Source organism: Hyla sarda, chromosome 5 (assembly GCF_029499605.1).
Source record: "Hyla sarda isolate aHylSar1 chromosome 5, aHylSar1.hap1, whole genome shotgun sequence".
Classification (NCBI taxonomy): domain Eukaryota; kingdom Metazoa; phylum Chordata; class Amphibia; order Anura; family Hylidae; genus Hyla; species Hyla sarda.
The window spans coordinates 365,643,071-365,663,539 of NC_079193.1; the positions used below are offsets into that span (position 1 = coordinate 365,643,071).

Below are 20,469 nucleotides of genomic sequence, written 5' to 3' on the forward strand. Positions count from 1 at the left end.
TGCTCCTATATACAAGAATATAACTACTATAATACTGCTCCTTTATACAAGAATATAACTACTATAATACCGCTCCTATATACAAGAATATAATTACTATAATACTGCTCCTATATACAAGTATATAACTACTATAATACTGCTCCTATATGCAAGAATATAACTACTATAATACTGCTCCTATATACAAGAATATAACTACTATAATACTGCTCCTATATACAAGAATATAACTACTATAATACTGCTCCTATATACAAGAATATAATTACTATAATACTGCACCTATATACAAGAATATAACTACTATAATACTGCTCCTATATACAAGAATATAACTACTATAATACTGCTCCTATATACAAGAATATAACTACTATAATACTGCTCCTATATACAAGAATATAACTACTATAATACTGCCTCCTATATACAAGAATATAACTACTATAATACTGCCTCCTATATACAAGAATATAACTACTATAATACTGCTCCTATATACAAGAATATAATTACTATAACACTGCTCCTATATACAAGAATATAACTACTATAATACTGCTCCTATATACAAGAATATAACTACTATAATACTGCTCCTATATACAAGAATATAACTACTATAATACTGCTCCTATATACAAGAATATAACTACTATAATACTGCTCCTATATACAAGAATATAACTACTATAATACTGCTCCTATATACAAGAATATAACTACTATAATACTGCTCCTATATACAAGAATATAAATACTATAATACTGCCTCCTATGTACAAGAATATAACTACTATAATACTGGAAGCAGTGCTACCGGAGGCTAAGGAGGTAAGTATAGTTTTTTTTTTTTTCCTTAAAGCAGGCATTCGTGCCTTTGGCATCTCTTTCTATTGTCATCTTCTACTTCTAAAAGAGGTTGAATAAATGAAAACCTCTTTGTTTGGTCATTCGGGTGAACTTTGTGGCGTGTGTCCAATATGCCAAAAGTTCCTGAGATCAAGGTGAAGAATATATAGAAATTTTTAGTCGAAATTTGCTTTGGAAATGAAACCACCCCTCCCGCACAAATAAGTGAAAAATCAGAACCATTGTTGAGAAACGTCCATAATCCGTAGCTCTGATGCAGCAGGTGCCGAGGCGTCACACGTAACACACGTCTCCTCTCAGCTGTGATTAGTAAGGAGCGCACAGACGGCTGAACTCAACCAAGAATTACATCTATTCTGTAAGGTGGCGCCGCAACGCGATCACAGGTGTTACTTTTTGCAAGTTGCTTCTTATCCCTACACATCTCCAGGGAATTGCGAGGAATTGTATATTCCACTTGCAGCCTATATATAAAATGTACATAGAGAACCGTACACCTATAAAAAAAAAAGGAAAACCTATAAAATACACAAGATTATGAATTTTTTTAAATGTTATAGTTATAGATGTTACTGAGAAAAAGAGGTAACAACCACCCCTTAAGGACCAGGGGGTTTTCCGTTTTTGCACTTTCGTTTTTTTCCTCCTTACCTTTAAAAAATCCTAACCCTTTCAATTTTGCACCTAAAAATCCATATGATGGCTTATTTTTTGCGCCACCAATTTTACTTTGTAATGACATCAGTCATTTTACCCAAAAATCTACGGCGGAACGGAAAAAAAAATCATTGTGAGACAAAATTGAAAAAAAACAACAACGCCATTTTGTAAATTTTGGGGGCTTCTGTTTCTACGTAGTACATTTTTCGGTAAAAATAACACCTTATCATTATTCTGTAGGTCCATACGGTTATAAGGATCCCCTACTTATATAGGTTTGATTTTGTCGGACTTCTGAAAAAAATCATAACTACATGCAGGAAAATTTATACGGTTAAAACTGTCAATATTCTGACCCCTATAACTTTTTTATTTTACCGCATATGGGGCGCTATGAGGACTTATTTTTTGCGCCGTGATCTGAAGTTTTTAGCGGTAACATTGTTGTATTGATCAGACTTGTTGATCGCTTTTAATTAATTTTTTCATTATATAAAAAGTGACCAAAAATGCACTATTTTGGACTTTGGAATTTTTTTGCGCGTACGCCATTGACCGTGCGGTTTAATTAACGATATGATTTTATAATTTGGACATTTCCGCACGCGGCGATACCACATTTGTTTATTTTTATTTACCCAGTTTTTTTTATGGGAAAAGGGGGGTGAGGGGAGGTGTTAAATGATCTCTATTCACATTTTTTTTGCAGTGTTATAGGGACCTATAACACTGCACACACTGACCTTTTACATTGATCACTGGTTTCTCATAGGAAACCAGTGATCAATGATTCTGCCGTTTGACTACTTATGCCTGGATCTCAGGCACTGAGCAGTCATTCGGCGATCGGACACCAGGAGGCAGGTAGGAGACCCTCCTCGTGTCCCACAGCTGTTCGGGATGCCGCGATTTCTCCGCGGACATCCCGAACAGCCCCCTGAGCTAACGGCATGGTTTTACTTTCACTTTAGACGCGGCGTTCAACTTTGAATGCCGCGTCTAAAGGGTTAATAGCACGCGGCACCGCGATATAGAAAGGGAAAGGACTCAGGACGTACCGGTACGTCCTTGGTCCTTAACAGGTGAAAGGGGTACTCCACCCCTAGACATTTTACCCCCTATCCAAAAGATCTCTGTGCAGAAACCAGACGTTTGGGGGTCATGACGGCGGGGGTCATGACGTCATGGCCATGTGCCCTCGTAACGTGACGCCACGCCCCCTCAATGCAAGTCTTGCAAGACTTGTATTGAGGGGACCAGGCATGACGTCAGGACCCATGCCGCCTGCTCCAAGCATTCGGAACAAAATTTTCCGAATGCTAGGCCAGCGGAGTACCCCTTTAAGGCCACAATTTTTTTTGTGCACTTTTTTTTTTCCCCTCCTTGTCTTTTAAAAGCCATAACTCTTTTATTTTTCCATCTACAGAACCATATGAGGGCTTGTTTTTTGTGCAACCAATGGTAATTTGTAACAAATTTTTACTATAAAATGTTGGAAAAAATATATTATTTGTGGCAGACAATTAAAAAAAAACTAAATTTTTGGAGCTCCGTCCGCCATCACACTGCGAGTGGTCCGATGAGTTTCTCAAAGCCCCCCCCCCCCCCCCCAATAATACTTCAGATACCATGATCAGCATTTATCATAGCATTTGAAGGGTTGATGGTGTGTCATCATTGTCTATTGTACGAATCACGTTTTTCTTTAAACATGTTTTTTCTTTTCTTTTTTTAACTGTAATGTTTATTAAAGGAATTTTTCAATTATACAAATCCAAAAACAAGAAAAACCAGGAAATGACATCAGAAGGGCCGTAGCCCGATACAATCTATGAAACAAAGTAGAAATACAGGGGGCCAAGCCCAAAAACACATAGCATAAACAAATTATAAACGGGCAGTAGGTAATGCAAAGGCAAGAGAACAAAAACATGAAGAATCACGGAAGGTCTGCATTACCAATATATAGCCTACCTGGGACCTCTGCAGTAATCCGTGAAGTGCCTAAGTCCGCATGTTACCACGCGACATCAGTTGCAGACACAGGGGTTGTAAGAACCACATACAAGGGAGGGGAAAGGGGAAGGGCAAACAAACCGTAGACACACAGACATACACACAACAACCACATAGGGCAGGGTAGAAAGGGAGAAAAGAAAAAGGAAGAGAAAGGAGAAAAGGAGAGAGAAAGGAAATCAAGGCGGCTGCCTATCAGAGAAATGATTCCAGGGCTCCCAGACCGAGAGAAATAATGGAACAGAGTTATTGAGGGAGGCCATCAAGAATTCCAGGGAGCGGCTCTCTCTAATACGGGCCAACAGGACCGAATCAGTGGGGGGGAGAGTTTTCTTCCAGTACTTGGCTATAAGGGTCTTGGCAGCTAGGACAATATGTTTAAAGAGTTTGAAAGGCTTCTTAGATACTGCAGTCCAATAATCAGTGAGAAGGGGGCAAGACCAGAATATATGTAACAGTGTACAACGCCAGCACTGGGGGGGGGGGGGGGGGGGTATAGCAGTATTCAGCCTATTCAATAGCTCAGGAGTGTGATACCAGCCCATAACCAATTTATACTGGGACTCTTTATAAGCCGTACAGATAGAAGCCTTAGAAGCTCTTTCCCAGATAGCCCACCATTGAGGAAGGGTGATAGGGGTGTTAAGGGCGGCCTCCCAGCGTGCCATATAGTGGTGAGAGGAAGGGGTCCCTCCAGGGGGGTGGAGAAGTAAGGAGTAGATATTAGAGAGAAGTCCCCTCGCCTGAGGTCCACCCCGGCATAGTCGTTCAAATCTAGTAGGTAGAGAAACCACCGTAGACCCAGTTGAGGACAACATATAATGCCGCAACTGCAGGTAGTGGAAACACTCAGAGGAGGGGAGATCCCAACGAGACACCAGCTGGTCAAAGTGCAGGAAAGAACGGGAGAGAGGGTCCACTATATCCGTCCCACAGAAAAGGCCCCTAGAACCCCATTCCCTCACCATAGCAAAAGACAGACCAGAAGGAAAGTTAGGGTGATATAGGAAAGAACACAGAGGGGAAGAAGGGGAAGACAGCTTAAATTTCACAGAACAATAACCCCAAACATACTTAGAAAAAGTCATGGGACCCAGCAGAGGGGAGAGAGAGACAGTAGATGCCAGAGGAGACCAGAGGAGAGTGTTAGGGTGTATGGGGGCTAACCAAAGTTTTTCCACTTCCATCCAGCGGCTGTATGCATGGTAGGAGCACCACGCCGCAAGATGGCACAGATGGGCAGCCCAATAGTATTTAATGATATCTGGGACGGCTAAACCCCCCCACGCCCTGCTAGCCATCATACCTGTCATAGGTAGTCGATGTCTCTTCCTGTCACAAATAAAACGAAAAGGGGCTGATTGAAGGGAAGGTAGGGCAGACAAGGGCACCCGGATCGGCAATGTTTCGAATAAATAAAGGCGGGGCCGGACAGGCTGCCACACAGGGGGTAGAGGAGGGGGGAGACATCAGATCCCAGTCCATCATCAGAGGGACCGGCAGCTCCAGTGTAGAATAGAAGGCCTAAAGGTCCGAAAAGGAGAGTAAAACAGCGGAGCATCCATCTCTGCAGGCGTGTAGCCCAAACGGAAAGGTCCATCTATACGGCACTTGGTGAGAACGAAGGACTTCCAGAAGAGGTTGCAGCAGTCGTCTCTTCCTGAGAGTTAACCAGGAGAGATCCTGGTAGAGTTGAATAGGGGCTCTGTCAAAGTAAAAATTTCGCAAAGATCTGGCTTTAGCCATGATGGCCTCCTTAACTTGGAAATCGTGCACACAACAGATGATATCCCATGGTGTGCCCGTGGCGGATTTAGGGCGGAGCGCCCTATATGCCCTGTCCAGCTTAATCCTGTGAGAGGCGCGTTCGCCAAGGATGAGATTAAAGATAGCCTCCAAGGTAACAAAAAGGTCCTCCTCACGGGTAGCCTCCAGTAGACCCCTCACCAGGATGTTATTACTCCAAGTCCTCGACATGAGCATGGAGATCCTAGAGAAAATCCTTTTGAGAGGCAATTGTAGAGTGCAGCTGAGCAATGTAAGCCCTAGTATGGTCGTGGGCCTCCTCCAATCCATCCATCCAGTCAGAAACATGCTGGAGGTCTTGGTGCATGGAGGAGATCTCTGCCCGGCAGGCATCCCAAACTTCAGCAATCAAGGAGCGGAAGTCATCTTTAGTTGGAATTTGGGAAAGGAGGTGGCCTAAGTCAGGGAAAGCAGAAGAGGGCAGCGACATACCCGAGCAGGGCAGGTCAGAGTCAGGAGCAGTATCCCAGGGCGCAGAGGCAGGTGCCGATCCAGCGATCACCGTAGGCCATGGGGACGGGTGAGGGTTCCCCGGAGGAGACAGGTGGAGAGCGCCAGAGGGTAACATAGCGGGCTGCCTACACCTCTGTGGCTTGGGGCAGGAGGGAGCGTAACAGGCAGCAAAGGGATCTAAAGTGGCAGGTGAGGCAGGTACCGGGGTAACAACAGCAGACATCACCTGAAGGGGCTATCCGATAGGACGGAGCTCAGGGCCCTGGGCTAAAGTCACTGTGGAGGGGGAGGCTGAGCAGTAGGGAGCAGCTGGAGAATGCAGAGCCTGCAGGAGGAGACTGCCAATTCTTTGCTATAGAGGCCCAGGATGCAGCCTCAGGTGGCCCACTAGCAGAGGAAGCGGAGGCAGCCACAAAGGAAGAGATCAAGACAGCACTGAGCAGAGCAGCAGGCCCCAAGGATGAGTGCCCTCTGTCACTTATCGCACTGTTCAGCGGCGCAGGAGCTGGATGAGAGCCCCCGGCAAAGAGCACTGCAGCAGGGAGAGGCTTCAGTCCTAGCGCAGAAGCTCTGTCCACAGACGGCCAGGCCGGGGCCAGAGGCGAAGACAGGGCAGCGGAGGTCTGCGGTGGCAGGAGCGAGGATCCCTCCACGGACGTCAGCAGCAGAGGGCAGCCGGTAGGTAAGTCCACAGTGGGCCGCGGAGTGCAGCTGCTGGAGCGGGATCGCAGGACCAGCACGGGCCCTGTAATGGCGGCAGGGAGGATGGCACAGAGGCAGCTGTAAGAAGCGCTGTATGCCTCCGGTGGTAGGGAAACCTGGCCCGGCTTGAGCGGAGGTATTCTTAGACCATCTGGAGCTCTTCCCCATGAGAAAGCTGGGTCACCAGGAGTTCTGTACAGCTATTACACGGCCAGTGGAACAGCAGCACTCTCAACACGCGGCCATCTCAGTCGGGGTCAAGCCACGCCCTAAACATATTTTTTCAAGAATTTATGATGATGTTGTTAAAGGCATGTCTGCCTCTGGTTCTGGCAGCAGCTCCAAACTCTACTGTTTTCATCTGTTGCACTGCTCACTGCCATGTTGAAGACCGGGCCAACCAGGAGGCGGGGATGTTGAGCCAATGGTATCCAGGCTCATTGTCCACTCCCTCCTAAGGTGGGTTATTTACATCACAGGCTTGCTTTCTTGCATTGCCTTTGAGAGGTTTTGGGGGGGTATTTATCATTTTTACCTGTTGTTAGTTTTTTTTTACCATTTTGCAAAAATTATACACAGAACCATCAAAATCCTAGCAGGTTTACAAAATGACAGTGGAGAGAATGCGCCAAAACATAAAGAAAGACACTGCGCCAAAAAAATGCACCAAGCATACACAAAAAAAGACCCATAAATCCGTTTGTAAATACCCCCTTTGTCCTTGCACTAGCTCCTTATACTTGCATTTGTTCTATTGTCTTCTTGTTCTCCTGACCTTTTGGCTTGTTCCCTGACTTTCCCTTTGCTAAGTGATTTGGTACTGTGTGACTTCCTGGTTCTGACTTGGCCTGCCTTACCCTGCTCTCTCTTTCATTTGGTTGCTGTTTACCTGTCTTTGTACCCTGGTTTGTTCCCTGGTTACCCTTTGTCTGTGGTGTGTTTTTGTGTTAGAACTTACTTCGCCCAGCACTTGTTCAGAATAGGGACTGTCGTCCAGTTGGGTTTCCATCGCACAGGGCGGATCGTCATATAGGCAGGGAAAGGGGTTCTGAGTGATTTCTCCCTGTCATTCGTGACAGGTGTTTGTTTTTTTCAAATTTTCCCTTTTACTATCTATACTACAATATACCTTAAATCTTGCAATTATCATTTTCACCACTAGGACTAAGACAAAGCTAAGATTTTTTGGTCTGTCTGTGATGATAAGAAGGAGGCTGCTGGAAAGTGTTCTGTAAAGCATTACAGTGAAAGGGGTCGCCAGTACATAGATGTGCCCCCTCTGATCCCCCCTGTGCCATTTCAATCCCCCCCTCTGATCCACCCTGTGCCATTTCAATGCCCCCTCTGGTCCCCCTGTGTCATTTCAATCCCCTCTCTGATCCACGCTGTGCCATTTCAATGCCCCCTCTGGTCCCCCTGTGTCATTTCAATCCCCTCTCTGATCCCCCCTGTGGTATTTCAATGCCTCATCCCCTTTGTGTATTGTAGGGGGGATTGGGGCAGAGTATTGTAGGGGAGGAGGATGATGAGGCTGACATAAGTTCCAGTAATGTGACGTTTAGGTGGTTAAAAATGCTTAGGAAGCTTCGCTGTACATTTTGTGGTAAATTGAATGATGTCATTACAAAGTACAATTAGTCTTGCAAACAAGTCTCATAAGGGGCTGAGGACGGAAAATTAAAAGAGTTATGGTTTTAAAAGGCAATTGCCCCCCACATATGTATTGTATCTCTTAATCACTGCCTGTGATGTTACGCATATATAATTAATTATACAAATTAGCACAGCCGCTATGACTCTACCTGATATATTATATACACAGCGCTCATTGAGCATTGTGTATGTAGGAACTAAGAAGACAAGAAGGACCTGTCATAAACAACCAGGCGCCCAACCCTAACTGTTACACTTTGTTTACAGGGCTGTAACAATGATGTGCTGTATACCTATACCTGTATACTTACACCCCTGATGCAGCCCTTCATTGGCCTCTGAGATCTGACAAGAGACCCCTGAGAACAGTGATCGGTTCATGATGTGGGTTCACGACGCAGCCATGATGTGGGTTTATGGGCCCATCATTGTTGTAACCTTGAAAATTAATCCCAGCAGGACTAAAGAGTATAGATTATTTTTATTTTACACCAATTATCTAAATAAATTGTGCAAACCCTTTAAAGCCAATACTGTCATAAAAAAAAATAAAAATTATAATACTTTTTTAAAGCATACCGCTTATGGTGCGCTCAATTTTCTTAAAAATGACTGTGCACAGCATGTATTTCAAATTTGGCACCTAAAACCCAGATCGGGGCGCTGTTCTCCCCACCTGCATTACGAGACGGAGCTTCCCGCTTGTTCTCTATAGTAGCCATCTCCAGCACGATACCCAGTGCAGCAGAATAGCATTATGTTTGGTCTTGCACTGGAGATGGCTACTATGGGGACATAGCGGGTAGCATTATATGAATAGTGATACGTGGTGGGGAGTGGGGAAGACACCGACTTGTATCGGCCTTTAGGCGCCCAATTTGAAATACATCATTCACTGCTGCATGATAGACATTGTCAAATTTCCATTAGAGGTACCCTTAAAGGGGTACTCCAAAGGATAGAGGATAAGATGTCTGATCGCGGGGGGGGGGGGGTCCCACCACTGGGGACCCCTGCAATCTCTCTGCTGCATCCGGCGTTCGTTTAGAATGTTGGGTACAGCGACGGAGGCTCGTGACGTCACGGTTATGCCCCACTCATGACATCACGGCAGTCACGCCTCTTCCAATAGACTTGCATAGAGAGGGCGTGGTCGTGACGTCACAAGATGTGCGCGATGTCACAAGCCTCCGCCCTGCATCGCCAGTCATCCGGCACCGATCGAAGTTCACTCTGTGCATCGGATGTCTGGGGTGCCGCACGGGAACCCCATGACCAGACATCTTATCCCCTATATACTTTGGATAGGGGATGAGATGTCTAGTGGCAGAGTACCCCTTTAAATGTGTTGCACAGACATGTCAAAGGTTTGATCAGTCGGGGTCCGTAGACCCCCACCGATCTCTAGATATACTATAGCTGGCTAAAGCGCTCTTCACTCCCTGGCTCTGCTCCATTCAAATCATTGCAGGGGGCTGGTTTTATTATTAGTCAATGGAGCGATCGGTTGGATTGAGCTGCTGCCTAGAGAGTGAAGCGCACAGTCACATGCTTCTCCCAGTTATATCTGGAGATCGTGGGAGTCTCATCCGTGAGACCTCAACTGATCAAAACTTTTGAGAAATCTGTGTGACGTATCACATGACATATTTGTGTGATGTGTTACATTTGAGAATTAGGTGTGACGTGTTAAAAGACATTTTAAATGACAGTTTATGTATAATAATAATATCCTCATCACATGTAGCCCGATACCTTCTTCAGGGATGTAGCTGAGGAAAGGGGCTTCCAGAGCCCTTATTCCAGCCGTTTAGTGCCAGAAGGGGGCATCAATGAGCCACTTTCTCTTTGCAGGGGTAATAAGACACACGACTAGGGCAGCAAACTGCACCTTTGCCCAATGTGAAGGAAAGGCTAGCTGTGCCTCTGCCTGCTTCCTCCAGATATGGCCGGATGACTGTCCTTTTGGTCTTAATGCTTAATGGTATTGCGGAGATTGTGTTATCTTGTAATAAAATGTTACTGGGTCTTTTATAAACTCATTTCCATTTCATTAACCCAATGAGTCATAGGGATTACTGCACAAATAATGCCAATTACTCCGGTTCTAGGTCACACAGAGCCTCGCGTATAAAACAAGTGAAGCATCCGGTGGATGAAAACATTGGGCATCCTGACCGGGTCAATGTCAGTGTAGATGACTGCTTTAACCGGAGGGTGGACATACTGGAGCCCTTGGAAAGAGAGGGCCCCATCCTGGTTGGTCCCAATCCCTTGTAAGAACTGTGCAGAGCTCCTCTCTCCGGGGAACTGCATTGTCAGTATATATACATATATATATATATATATATATATATATATATATATATATATATATATATGTATATAAAAACTCAATGTATGTGTATGTTCCAGCATCACTTCCAAACCGCTACAGATATTAATGCTCCTTTCACACTATACATTCATCCCTTTTTAAAGATATGTTATATGTTCCGTTATGAAAACCCTGAAAATCGGCCGTTACAAAATCCCATTATAGTCTATGGGATTTTTACATTATCCGTTTTTGACATTATTTTGTGACAGGAGAAAGAACAGAAGAAATAGTGCATGCACTATTTCTTACATTCTTTCTCCTGTCAAAAAATAACTTCCGTTATTACTAACCGGGTTAAAACGGACATTTAAATTAAATAAAACGCTATGGAGGAGACCCAGGAGGACCCCACTGCTGACACAGAGACATAAAAAAGCAAGACTACATTTTGCCAAAATGAACTCGAGTAACCAAAATCCTTCTGGGAAAACGTCTTGTGGACAGATGAAACCAAGATAGAGCTTTTTGGTAAAGCCCATCATTCTACTGTTTACCGAAAACGGAATGAGGTCTACAAAGAAAAGAACACAGGACCTACAGTAAAATATGGGGGAGGTCAGTGATGTTTTGGGGTTGTTTTGCTGCCTCTGGCACTGGGGGCCTTGAATGTGTACAAGACATCATGAAATCTGAGGATTACCAACGGATTTTGGGTCGCACTGTACAGCCCAGTGTCAGAAAGCTGGGTTTGCATCCGAGATCTTGGGTCTTCCCGCAGGACAATGACCCCAAACATACATCAAAAAGCCCCCAAAATGGATGACAACAAAGTGCTGGAGAGTTCTGAAGTGGCAGCAATGAGTCCAGATCTAAATCCCATTGATCACCTGTGGAGAGATCTTAAAATTACTGTTGGGAAAAGGCGCCTTCCAATAAGAGAGACCTGGGGCAGTTTGCAAAGGAAGAGTGGTCCAACATTCCGGCTGAGTTGGAAGCTTATTGATGCTTATAGGAAGACACTGATTGGCCTCTGACCGGAGCTTTACGGGGGATCAGCAGTTGATCAGACAAATAGGTTTAGATTGGTTTACTTTGTTTGGGGACATAACATGGATAACCCCTTAAAAGTTGAGGAAAAGCAAATGCAAACAAACACCAGATCTTTTAGGCCCATTTCACTCTTTACTATCGGGCACCTTTTCTTTGATATAAATTTGCCACTTCTTTAACCATAGGGCAAATAGTGGTAACGCACCGGGCCCCCTGGCAACAATACGAGTGGTAGTGTGAGGTAATGGGCCAGGTCCAGTTATTTTACATTGCCACTCAGCATATAACCGGCCGAGGCGGGACATCACTGGGAATGACGATCAGCTGAGCACAGTCTGATGTGTCAGGCACCAAAAGCAGGAAGAAGACTGGAGCAGGAGGTAAGTTAAAGGGGTTATCCAGGAAAAAACTAATATATATATATATATATATATATATATATATATATATATATATATATAAATCATCTGGCTTCAGAAAGTTAAACAGATTTGTAAATTATTTCTATTAAAAAAAACTCAATCCTTTCAGTACTTATGAGCTGCTGAAGTTGAGTTGTTCTTTTCTGTCTAAATGCTCTCTGATGACACCTGTCTCGGGAACTGTCCAGAGTAGAAGCAAATCCCCATAGCAAACCTCTTCTACTCTGTGCAGTTCCCGAGACAAGCAGATATGTCAGCAGAGAGCACTGTTATCAGACAGAAAAAAAACAACTCAACTTCAGCAGCTGATAATTATTGGAAGATTTTTTAATAGAAGTAATTTACAAATCTGTTTAACTTTCTGGAGCCAGTTGATATAAAAAAAAAACTGGCTTTGCGCACTGACTTGCCCCAGAGTTATCATCTGATTTTGTGCTATTTATGTTGTGTGCACAAGGGAAGTGGTTTACAGGTGCACTGAGATTATCCTTTGTGGGGGAACAAATTTGCTGGCGCAGGCTGGCGTAGGAATGTCTGTGAGCTTTCCAGAGTTTTTTGTGCTATCCAGAAGCTTTTCTGTTATTTGCGCAAATTTATGAAGTTACGTGCGCCACATAATACATTTGGTGTAGCAACTGGGAAAACCACATGTGGTTTCGCAGTACAAATAAACGTCTACTAATGATCCCCTCCCCTAGAATTTTTGGTGCATGAAAAAAATGCAGATGCTTGTGGAATCTTCCTAAGTGCCCCCTCCATAAAACTACCGTATGTTAATATGGTGGAATTTCTGTGATTCCGCACAAATTCCATTCTGAAAAGCTTGCTGCAGAATTTTTGAAGTTTTGACCAGAATTTTGGCAGAAGTTCTGTTTGCTCAAAACACAGAATTTAAAGCCCCATTGGCAAAATTCAAAACCTCATTGACTTCAATGGGATTCCGCCGTAGAATTCTGCAAAATTTTAAGAGTACCTGTCATGATCTTGTTAAATGTTATAATCCTCCCAGGTCACTGCCCCCATCATGATAAACCACCCCCGGCCTTTATTTTTATTATTTTTTAGTTTTCCACCTTGATATTGCTCTGTATTTTCTGCTCAGTCTCAGTCAGAGTCACAGACTGGGAAGGGGCGTTCCCCAGCAGGCGTGACATCATCTGAAGCCATAAAGGGGAGAACTTCCTCCCTCACTCTGCTACACACAGCCCACAGCAGTTCAGTGTGAGATGAACTATAAATGGCTAAGGCTGCACACACACCCCTCAGCCCCTCAGCACTCCAGACTGCATTTCCTGATTTTGGACTTCTGCCCGGCCGCCAGGAGTAAAAAGTCTGTGCAAGAGATGAGGGGGAAATGTGCTCTGGACAAGTAGGGAGACACCTAGTGGCAGCTTTCTTTTTAGATATAAATGAAACATAGAAAACTTTATTTTTTTTAAACAAAGTACATTAGAAAGATTTTTTATTTACCATAAGGAGTTCAAGAGCAAAATCAGTTTTAATGATAGTGCTCATTTTAAGACATGTTCAATGTTTTTGCATTCCGAAAGCAGAACTTCCACAGCGGAAATGGAATACAATGGAACACAACGCGTAGTAAATTTTGTAGAATTTACAAGAGGAATTCCGCACGTAAATTCCACCGTGTGAACACAGCCTCACAGGGGGGCTGTTCTGGATTCAAGACATCTTGAATGGCAGCAATGTCATGTGACTGCTTTCTTGACAAAATCAGCTGTTCTCTGCAGTGGTCACGTCTCTGGTGAGAGGCATGGAAATGACCACTAGGGGCATCAGGGACACGTGTCCACTTGGATATCCACTGGCAACAAGTGGTGGAACCTAGTTTCCCATGTGATCTCCGTCTGCGCCTATTTATGCTCACAGGTACCTTCTGGAACGTAGACTTTACGTTATGCAAAATTTCTATTGTGCTGTAATAATCGTCAGAGACGCAGATAAATTCTATTTACAGACAGCAAGAGAGAGGGAGGAAGGCGCCTCATGTGCGGGATCAGCAGGTCTTGTTAGTGGGGGAAGGTAATTCCCAAGACGCTTACCAGACTTGGTTGTGCGCCCACACACAACAAGGTAAAGCATAGAATGAATATATGTATTGGTCCGCTGCTGCCCTTCTGGGTAGAAGTAGAATCAAAACAGAATGACCGTAAATTCAGGAGTTAGTCCGGCGCAGAGAGGAACCATCAGGGAGCCAGATAAAATCAATGGATTTATTAGATCCAACGCGTTTAGCTGCGCATGCGCAGCTTCATCAGGCAACATGCCTGATGAAGCTGCACATGCGCAGCGAAACGCGTTGCATCTACTAAATCCATTGATTTTATCTGGCTCCCTGATGGTTCCTCTCTGCGCCGGACTAACTCCTGAATTTACAAATCTGTATACTTTTCTGGCATCAGTTGATTTGAAAACATTTGTTTTCCACTGGAGTACCCCTTTAAAATTTAACTCTGGCTCCTCCCATTTCTCTTGATCATCTCTTGAGATGTTTCTCCACCTTGACTGGAGTCACCTGTGGTAAATTTGGCTGATTAAACAGGATTTGGAAAGACCCAGCCCTGTTTAGATAAGGTAAGACAATGTATATCAGAGAAAAAAAAAATCATGAGAGGGAAAGAACTGCCTGTGGGGCTCGGATAAAGGATTGTGTAGAGGCACAGATTTGGAGAAGGGGGGAAAAAAAACAAGCCATTAGGGGGAAGGTACTGCATGTCGAAAGCAACACATCTGGAGAAGGGGACAGAAACAATTCTGCTGCACTGAAACATTTCTGCTGCACTTCTGATCTGTGAACAACCTAGTGTCCAGAATGGAAACTGCAAGATTTCATGATTTTAAGTATAAATATTAAGATAGAAAATTTGAAAAAAAATATCATAAAAACATCAATAAAATAAAATTTAAACCATAGGTCATTTTGACACATTCCCTTTAAGCAACACAATGAGAAGATAGGAATTATGGGAGTTTCACGCAAATAGCTAATAAAAGTAAAAGACCTGGCTGTTATTTCTTAAAGAGGTATTCCGCTGCTAAGCTCCGAACGCTGGAGTCTAGAGCTTGTGATGACATAGCCCACGCCCCCTCATGACATCACGCCCCGCCCCCGCAATACAAGTGTATGGGAGGGAGCGTGACGGCTGTCACGCCCCCTCCCATAGACTTGCATTGAGGGGGCGGGGTGTGATGGCATGAGGGAGCGGGGCTATGACGTCACAAACTCCTGGCGCCGGCTCCAGCGTTAGGAACAGTTGGAGTATCCCTTTAAGTTAACTATAATTTCAATCATTAAAATTAATTGTAGCGGCTGTAGCTGCACAGAACCCTCCAGATGTGTAGAGAGGACGCAGCACCCACATGCTGGTAATTATACAGTCAGAATTATCATGGAGTTGTGTAAACACATTACAGGTGATTAGGAAGAAGGCAGAACACAATCAGAACGCTGCTCGCTTTTTGTTGCATTGACAGCATTTCAATGTGTGATGAATGAGGGATGAAAACGCCTGGCAGAGGATGCTGGGAAATGAGATCCAAAAGATCAACCATCCATAGTATGTTAGTTTTTTGGATTTTTAGACACAGGTAGGAGGACTGTAGCCTGTACTGCCTGCTCATTGGGGAAGCTGGGTTAGTGGAGAACTTTTTCTTAAATGGGCACTGTCAGAATAAAAAAAAAAATTTATATATTGTACATCTTTACAAAACATTAACATTTCTAATATACTTCATAAAAAAATCTTATCTCCTTTTTATAGAAATCACCAGACCACCAGAGATGGTTTAAAGGGGTAGTCCAGGATTTTTTTTTATTTGACTATGCTACAGGGGCTGTACAGTTAGTGTAGTCCATAATATAGTGTCTGTACCTGTATGTGACGGTTTTCTCACAATTCTTCTGTGATTTTCACTCCAATATTTATTTTTACCAGCATACAAAATGACTGTTGTCTCAGATTTTTCCCAGGTTGCAATGCGGCCGAGACCTGACATCACTAGTCAGCTGATGACAGGGAGCCTGTCTGCTTCAATGGGCGGAGCGATCGCTTGGTGGGATAGAGATCAATCTGCAACTAATGCAACAGCTGTAGGCACCCTGATTGAAAACCACAGGTCTTTTGAATGGATGCAGCTCATTTATGTTTCAATGGGTGGGGTGGCTGATGTAAGAGGGTGGAAAATTGAATTATGGGATTTGTAGTCAAAAAAAGAAAACTCAACCAGGAAATACCAGTCCACAAAAAGCTAGCCACAGTGTTACGGTAATCTCACAACATAGCCAATTAGCCCCAAGACAAGCACAGATCCTTCCTAAGCATGTCCCTTACTGTCTGCCAGGTACATACTAAAATCACCTTATGGTGGAGAACCCCTTTAAAGCTCTCTTTAAACGCCGCTGTCAGCTTTGACAGCAGCAATCTAAAGGGTTAATAGCTGGCTGCGGCGATCGCTGCATGCCGGCTATTAGCGGTGCCTCCTAGCTACAGGAATCAGCTGGGGGCTGCCGGGTATGGAGTGGGCTCAAGTCAGTAGCCCGCTCCATACACCCTGACTGTAGCATTAAAACAGAGAGGAGGGGGTTACAGAGCAGCCTGCAGTAATTGGATGAAGAGACACAGCACAGCAGACTGCATATTGAGTGAGGGCGGGCTCAGTTCCCCTTCTTGAGCAGAGGATGTCAGAATGAATGAGCAGCAGAACAGAGGGATTTGTGAGCCAAATACAGAAGCTAGAGACATAAAAAAGACATGTAAAGCATCTGCATGACCTAATGAGTAACATATAGAAGCATTATATTTTGTGATATGGCAGGTACACTTTAATGACACTAAGGGAGTACAAATGGGGGCTTGACAAATATCTAGGCCCCAGCAAAAAAAACAAAAAAAGTTAGGAGCTAAGATTCTGCCCGTGACGTTATGTCATGTGATCAGTCATTAGTGTCCCCTCATCTCTTCCTGTGTCACAGTCATGAGTGTCCCCTCATCTCTTCCTGTGTCACAGTCATGAGTGTCCCCTCATCTCTTCCTGTGTCACAGTCATTAGTGTCCCCTCATCTCTTCCCTATGTCACAGTCATGTGTCCCCTCATCTCTTCCTGTGTCACAGTCATGAGTGTCCCCTCATCTCTTCCTGTGTCACAGCCATTAGTGTCCCCTCATCTCTTCCTGTGTCACAGTCATTAGTGTCCCCTCATCTCTTCCTGTGTCACAGTCATTAGTGTCCCCTCATCTCTTCCTATGTCACAGTCATTAGTGTCTCCTCATCTCTCCCTGTGTCACAGTCATGAGTGTCCCCTCATCTCTTCCTGTGTCACAGTCATTAGTGTCCCCTCATCTCTTCTTGTGTCACAGTCATTAGTGTCCCCTCATCTCTTCCTGTGTCACAGTCATTAGTGTCCCCTCATCTCTTCCTGTGTCACAGTCATTAATGTCCCCTCATCTCTTCCTGTGTCACAGTCATGAGTGTCCCCTCATCTCTTCCTGTGTCAGTCATGAGTGTCCCCTCATCTCTTCCTGTGTCACAGTCATGAGTGTCCCCTCATCTCTTTCTGTGTCACAGTCATGAGTGTCCCCTCATCTCTTCCTATGTCACAGCCATTAGTGTCCCCTCATCTCTTCCTGTGTCACAGCCATTAGTGTCCCCTCATCACTTCCTGTGTCACAGCCATTAGTGTCCCCTCATCTCTTCCTGTGTCACAGCCATTACTGTCCCTTCTGGTGTCACAATTATAATTGCCCTCCCCATTTCACCTCTGGTGTCATGATCATTAGTGTCCCCTCATTTTAAAGATGCACAGCCCCTATTGGAAAGGGTTGCCAAAAACGTAGGCACCAAAGAAAAATTCATAGTCACCATGATAACATGGCATCTGGGATTTGTCAATCCCTGCTTCAAATCTGTGGGGAGCCTTAAAAAACTGAAAATGCTATTTCAACTGATTTTTGTGCTGTTGGTTCATTTTACTTTTATGGTTTTCTAAACAATTTTTGAGCTGTAAAGAAGCCATTTAAAAAAAAATGGCCCCAAATCCAGTGTATGAACATAGATGGCGCCGGATTCTGAAAGAAACCATTCAAATCCTAATTATGCCGTTGGCTGTCCGGGCATGCTGGGAGTAGTAGTTTTGCAACATCTGGAAGGGCCGCACTTTAGAGACCACTGTTCTAGGATGTATGTTGTTGATATTCTGTAAAATATGAATGGACAATAAAAAAGGGCGTCCCTTGATGGGTACTGGCGGCCATATACGTTCCCTTAAAGGGGTACTCCAGTGGAAATTTATTTTTTTTTTTTTTTTTTAAATCAACTGGTGCCAGAAAGTTAAACAGATTTGTAAATGACTTCTATAAAAAATTCTTAATCCTTCCAGTACTTATTAGCTGCTGAATACTACAGAGGAAATTCTTTTCTTTTTGGAACACAGTGCTCTCTGCTGACATCTCTGTCCATTTTAGGAACTGTCCAGAGCAGCATATGTTTTCTATGGGGATTTTCTCCTACTCTGGACAGTTCTTAAAATGGACAGAGGCGTCATCAAAGTGCACTGTGGTCGTGATGTCAGCAGAGAGCTCTGTGTTCCAAAAAGAAAGGAATTTCCTCAGTAGCTAATAAGTACTGGAAGGTTTCAGATTTTTTAATAGAAGTAATTTACAAATCTGTTTAACTTTCTGGCACCAGTTGATTAAGAAAAAAAAAATAAATAGTTTTCCACTGGAGTACCCCAAAAAAAACGTATCCATCCAACTCTTGATATGTGTGAAGGTCCAATATAACACAGTATTCCTTATATTAGAGGGGGGACCTCTGAATCATCTGTGAAGTCTTCCTCTTCCTCAGTCACATCTTTGGGTTTGCAGTTGCTCAGGACAATGGGTCCCGGAGACGCGCTTCGCTTTTCCTGGACGATGTTCGCCACGTCGGGAAATGAATGCGCCTTTGGATCCACTTCAAGCTTCTCAATTCTCTTTGAACTACAAAAAAATATATAAAATGTCAGAGGATGAAATCAGTGAGAGCCGAGCGAGTTACTGGAAGAGATAGGCGGCCATCACTTCCCAAAGATAAGACTCTTACAGTATAAACAAGTACAATCATCTATGGGAACAGGTACAGTATATGCTACTATAGACAATAACGTCACTGTAGGTTATAGACAATGACATCAGAACTTATCGTTTATAGGCAAAGACAAGACAACCCATGAATGTACATGCAGCCATAGATCAACATTAAAGGGGGGCCGGAAAGTTAAACCGATTTGTAAATTATTTCTATTTAAAAATCTTAACCCTTCCAGTACTTATCAGCTGCTGTATGCTCTACAGGAAGTTCTTTTCTTTTTGAATTTCTTTTCTGTCTGACCACAGTGCTCTCTGCTGACACCTCTGTCCATGTCAGGAACTGTCCGGAGCAGGAGAGGTTTACTATGGGGATTTGATCCTACTCTGGACAGTTCCTGAGATGGACAGAGGTGTCAGCAGAGAGCACTGTGGCCAGGCAGAAAGGAAATTCCTCCGGAGCATACAGCAGCTTATAAATACTGGAAGGATTAAGGGGGAGATTTATCAAAACCTGTCCAGAGGAAAAGTTGCCCAGTTGCCCATAGCAACCAATCAGATCGCTTCTTTCATTCTTAACAAGGCCTCTGCAAAATGAAAGAAGCGATCTGATTGGTTGCTATGGGGAACTGGGCAAGTTTTCCTTTGCACAGGTTTTGATAAATCTCCCCCTAAGATTTTTTAGTAGAATTAATTTACAAATCTGTTTAACTTTCTGGCACCAATTGATTTAAAACATTTTTTTTCCAGTGAAGTACCCCTCTAAAGGGGTAGTCCAAGGAACTGAACGTATCCCCTATCCACAGAATAGGGGAAAATATCTAATCGTGGGCGGTCCAACTGCTGGGACCCCTGCGATCTTCTGTTCGGGACCTCCGCTACTTGTGCATCCCCGGCGCATTCCGGACCCTACTTTTCATGAAAGAATGCAAGTTATGGCCCACTCAGCCAATCACTGGCTCAGGCAGAACATCATTGCAGTCGGTGATTGGCTGAGTGGGCTGTCACTTACGTTCATCCAGGAAGGTGAGGGCCGCTTTACTCAGAGGATATGTAAGTAGCCCAGGCGGTCGAATACCGTCGTGATGAGACACTTATGCCCTATACTGTGGATAGGGGATAAGTGTCTAAAAAGTTCAGTTGCCTGGACTTCCCCTTTAAAGCAGTACTTGAATACTTTAAAGCTAGGTTCAGACTACGGAATCTCCGGGCAGAAAATTTCCGGCCCGAGATTCCGAGTGCGGCCAGTGCCGGCTGAATCAGTCGGCGCTAGGCCCGCGCGGACACTGCAGTCTGCAATAGACTGTAATGTGTTCCGCGCGGATTTCCGCCTGAAGAAAGAGCAACCCCTTTCTTGAGGCGGAAATTTCTAAGCGGATTTTCCGTTCACAAATTCCGCTTCACAAATTCCGCAGTGTGAATTTGTGAAC

General features: G+C 44.1%; 1 protein-coding gene across 2 annotated transcripts in view; it reads right to left on the reverse strand.

Moving 5' to 3' along the window:
* The window catches only part of DNAAF11 (dynein axonemal assembly factor 11), a 152,089-nt gene that overhangs the window by 25,267 nt on the left and 106,353 nt on the right, over window positions 1-20,469 (reverse strand). The window contains exon 12 of one of the 2 annotated variants that reach the window (XM_056522786.1): window positions 18,784-18,952. In XM_056522786.1, the coding sequence (XP_056378761.1) occupies window positions 18,784-18,952 (169 nt within the window). Of the gene's footprint in view, window positions 1-18,710; window positions 18,953-20,469 lie in introns of those variants that run through there. The other variant, XM_056522785.1, reaches the window with a different exon arrangement.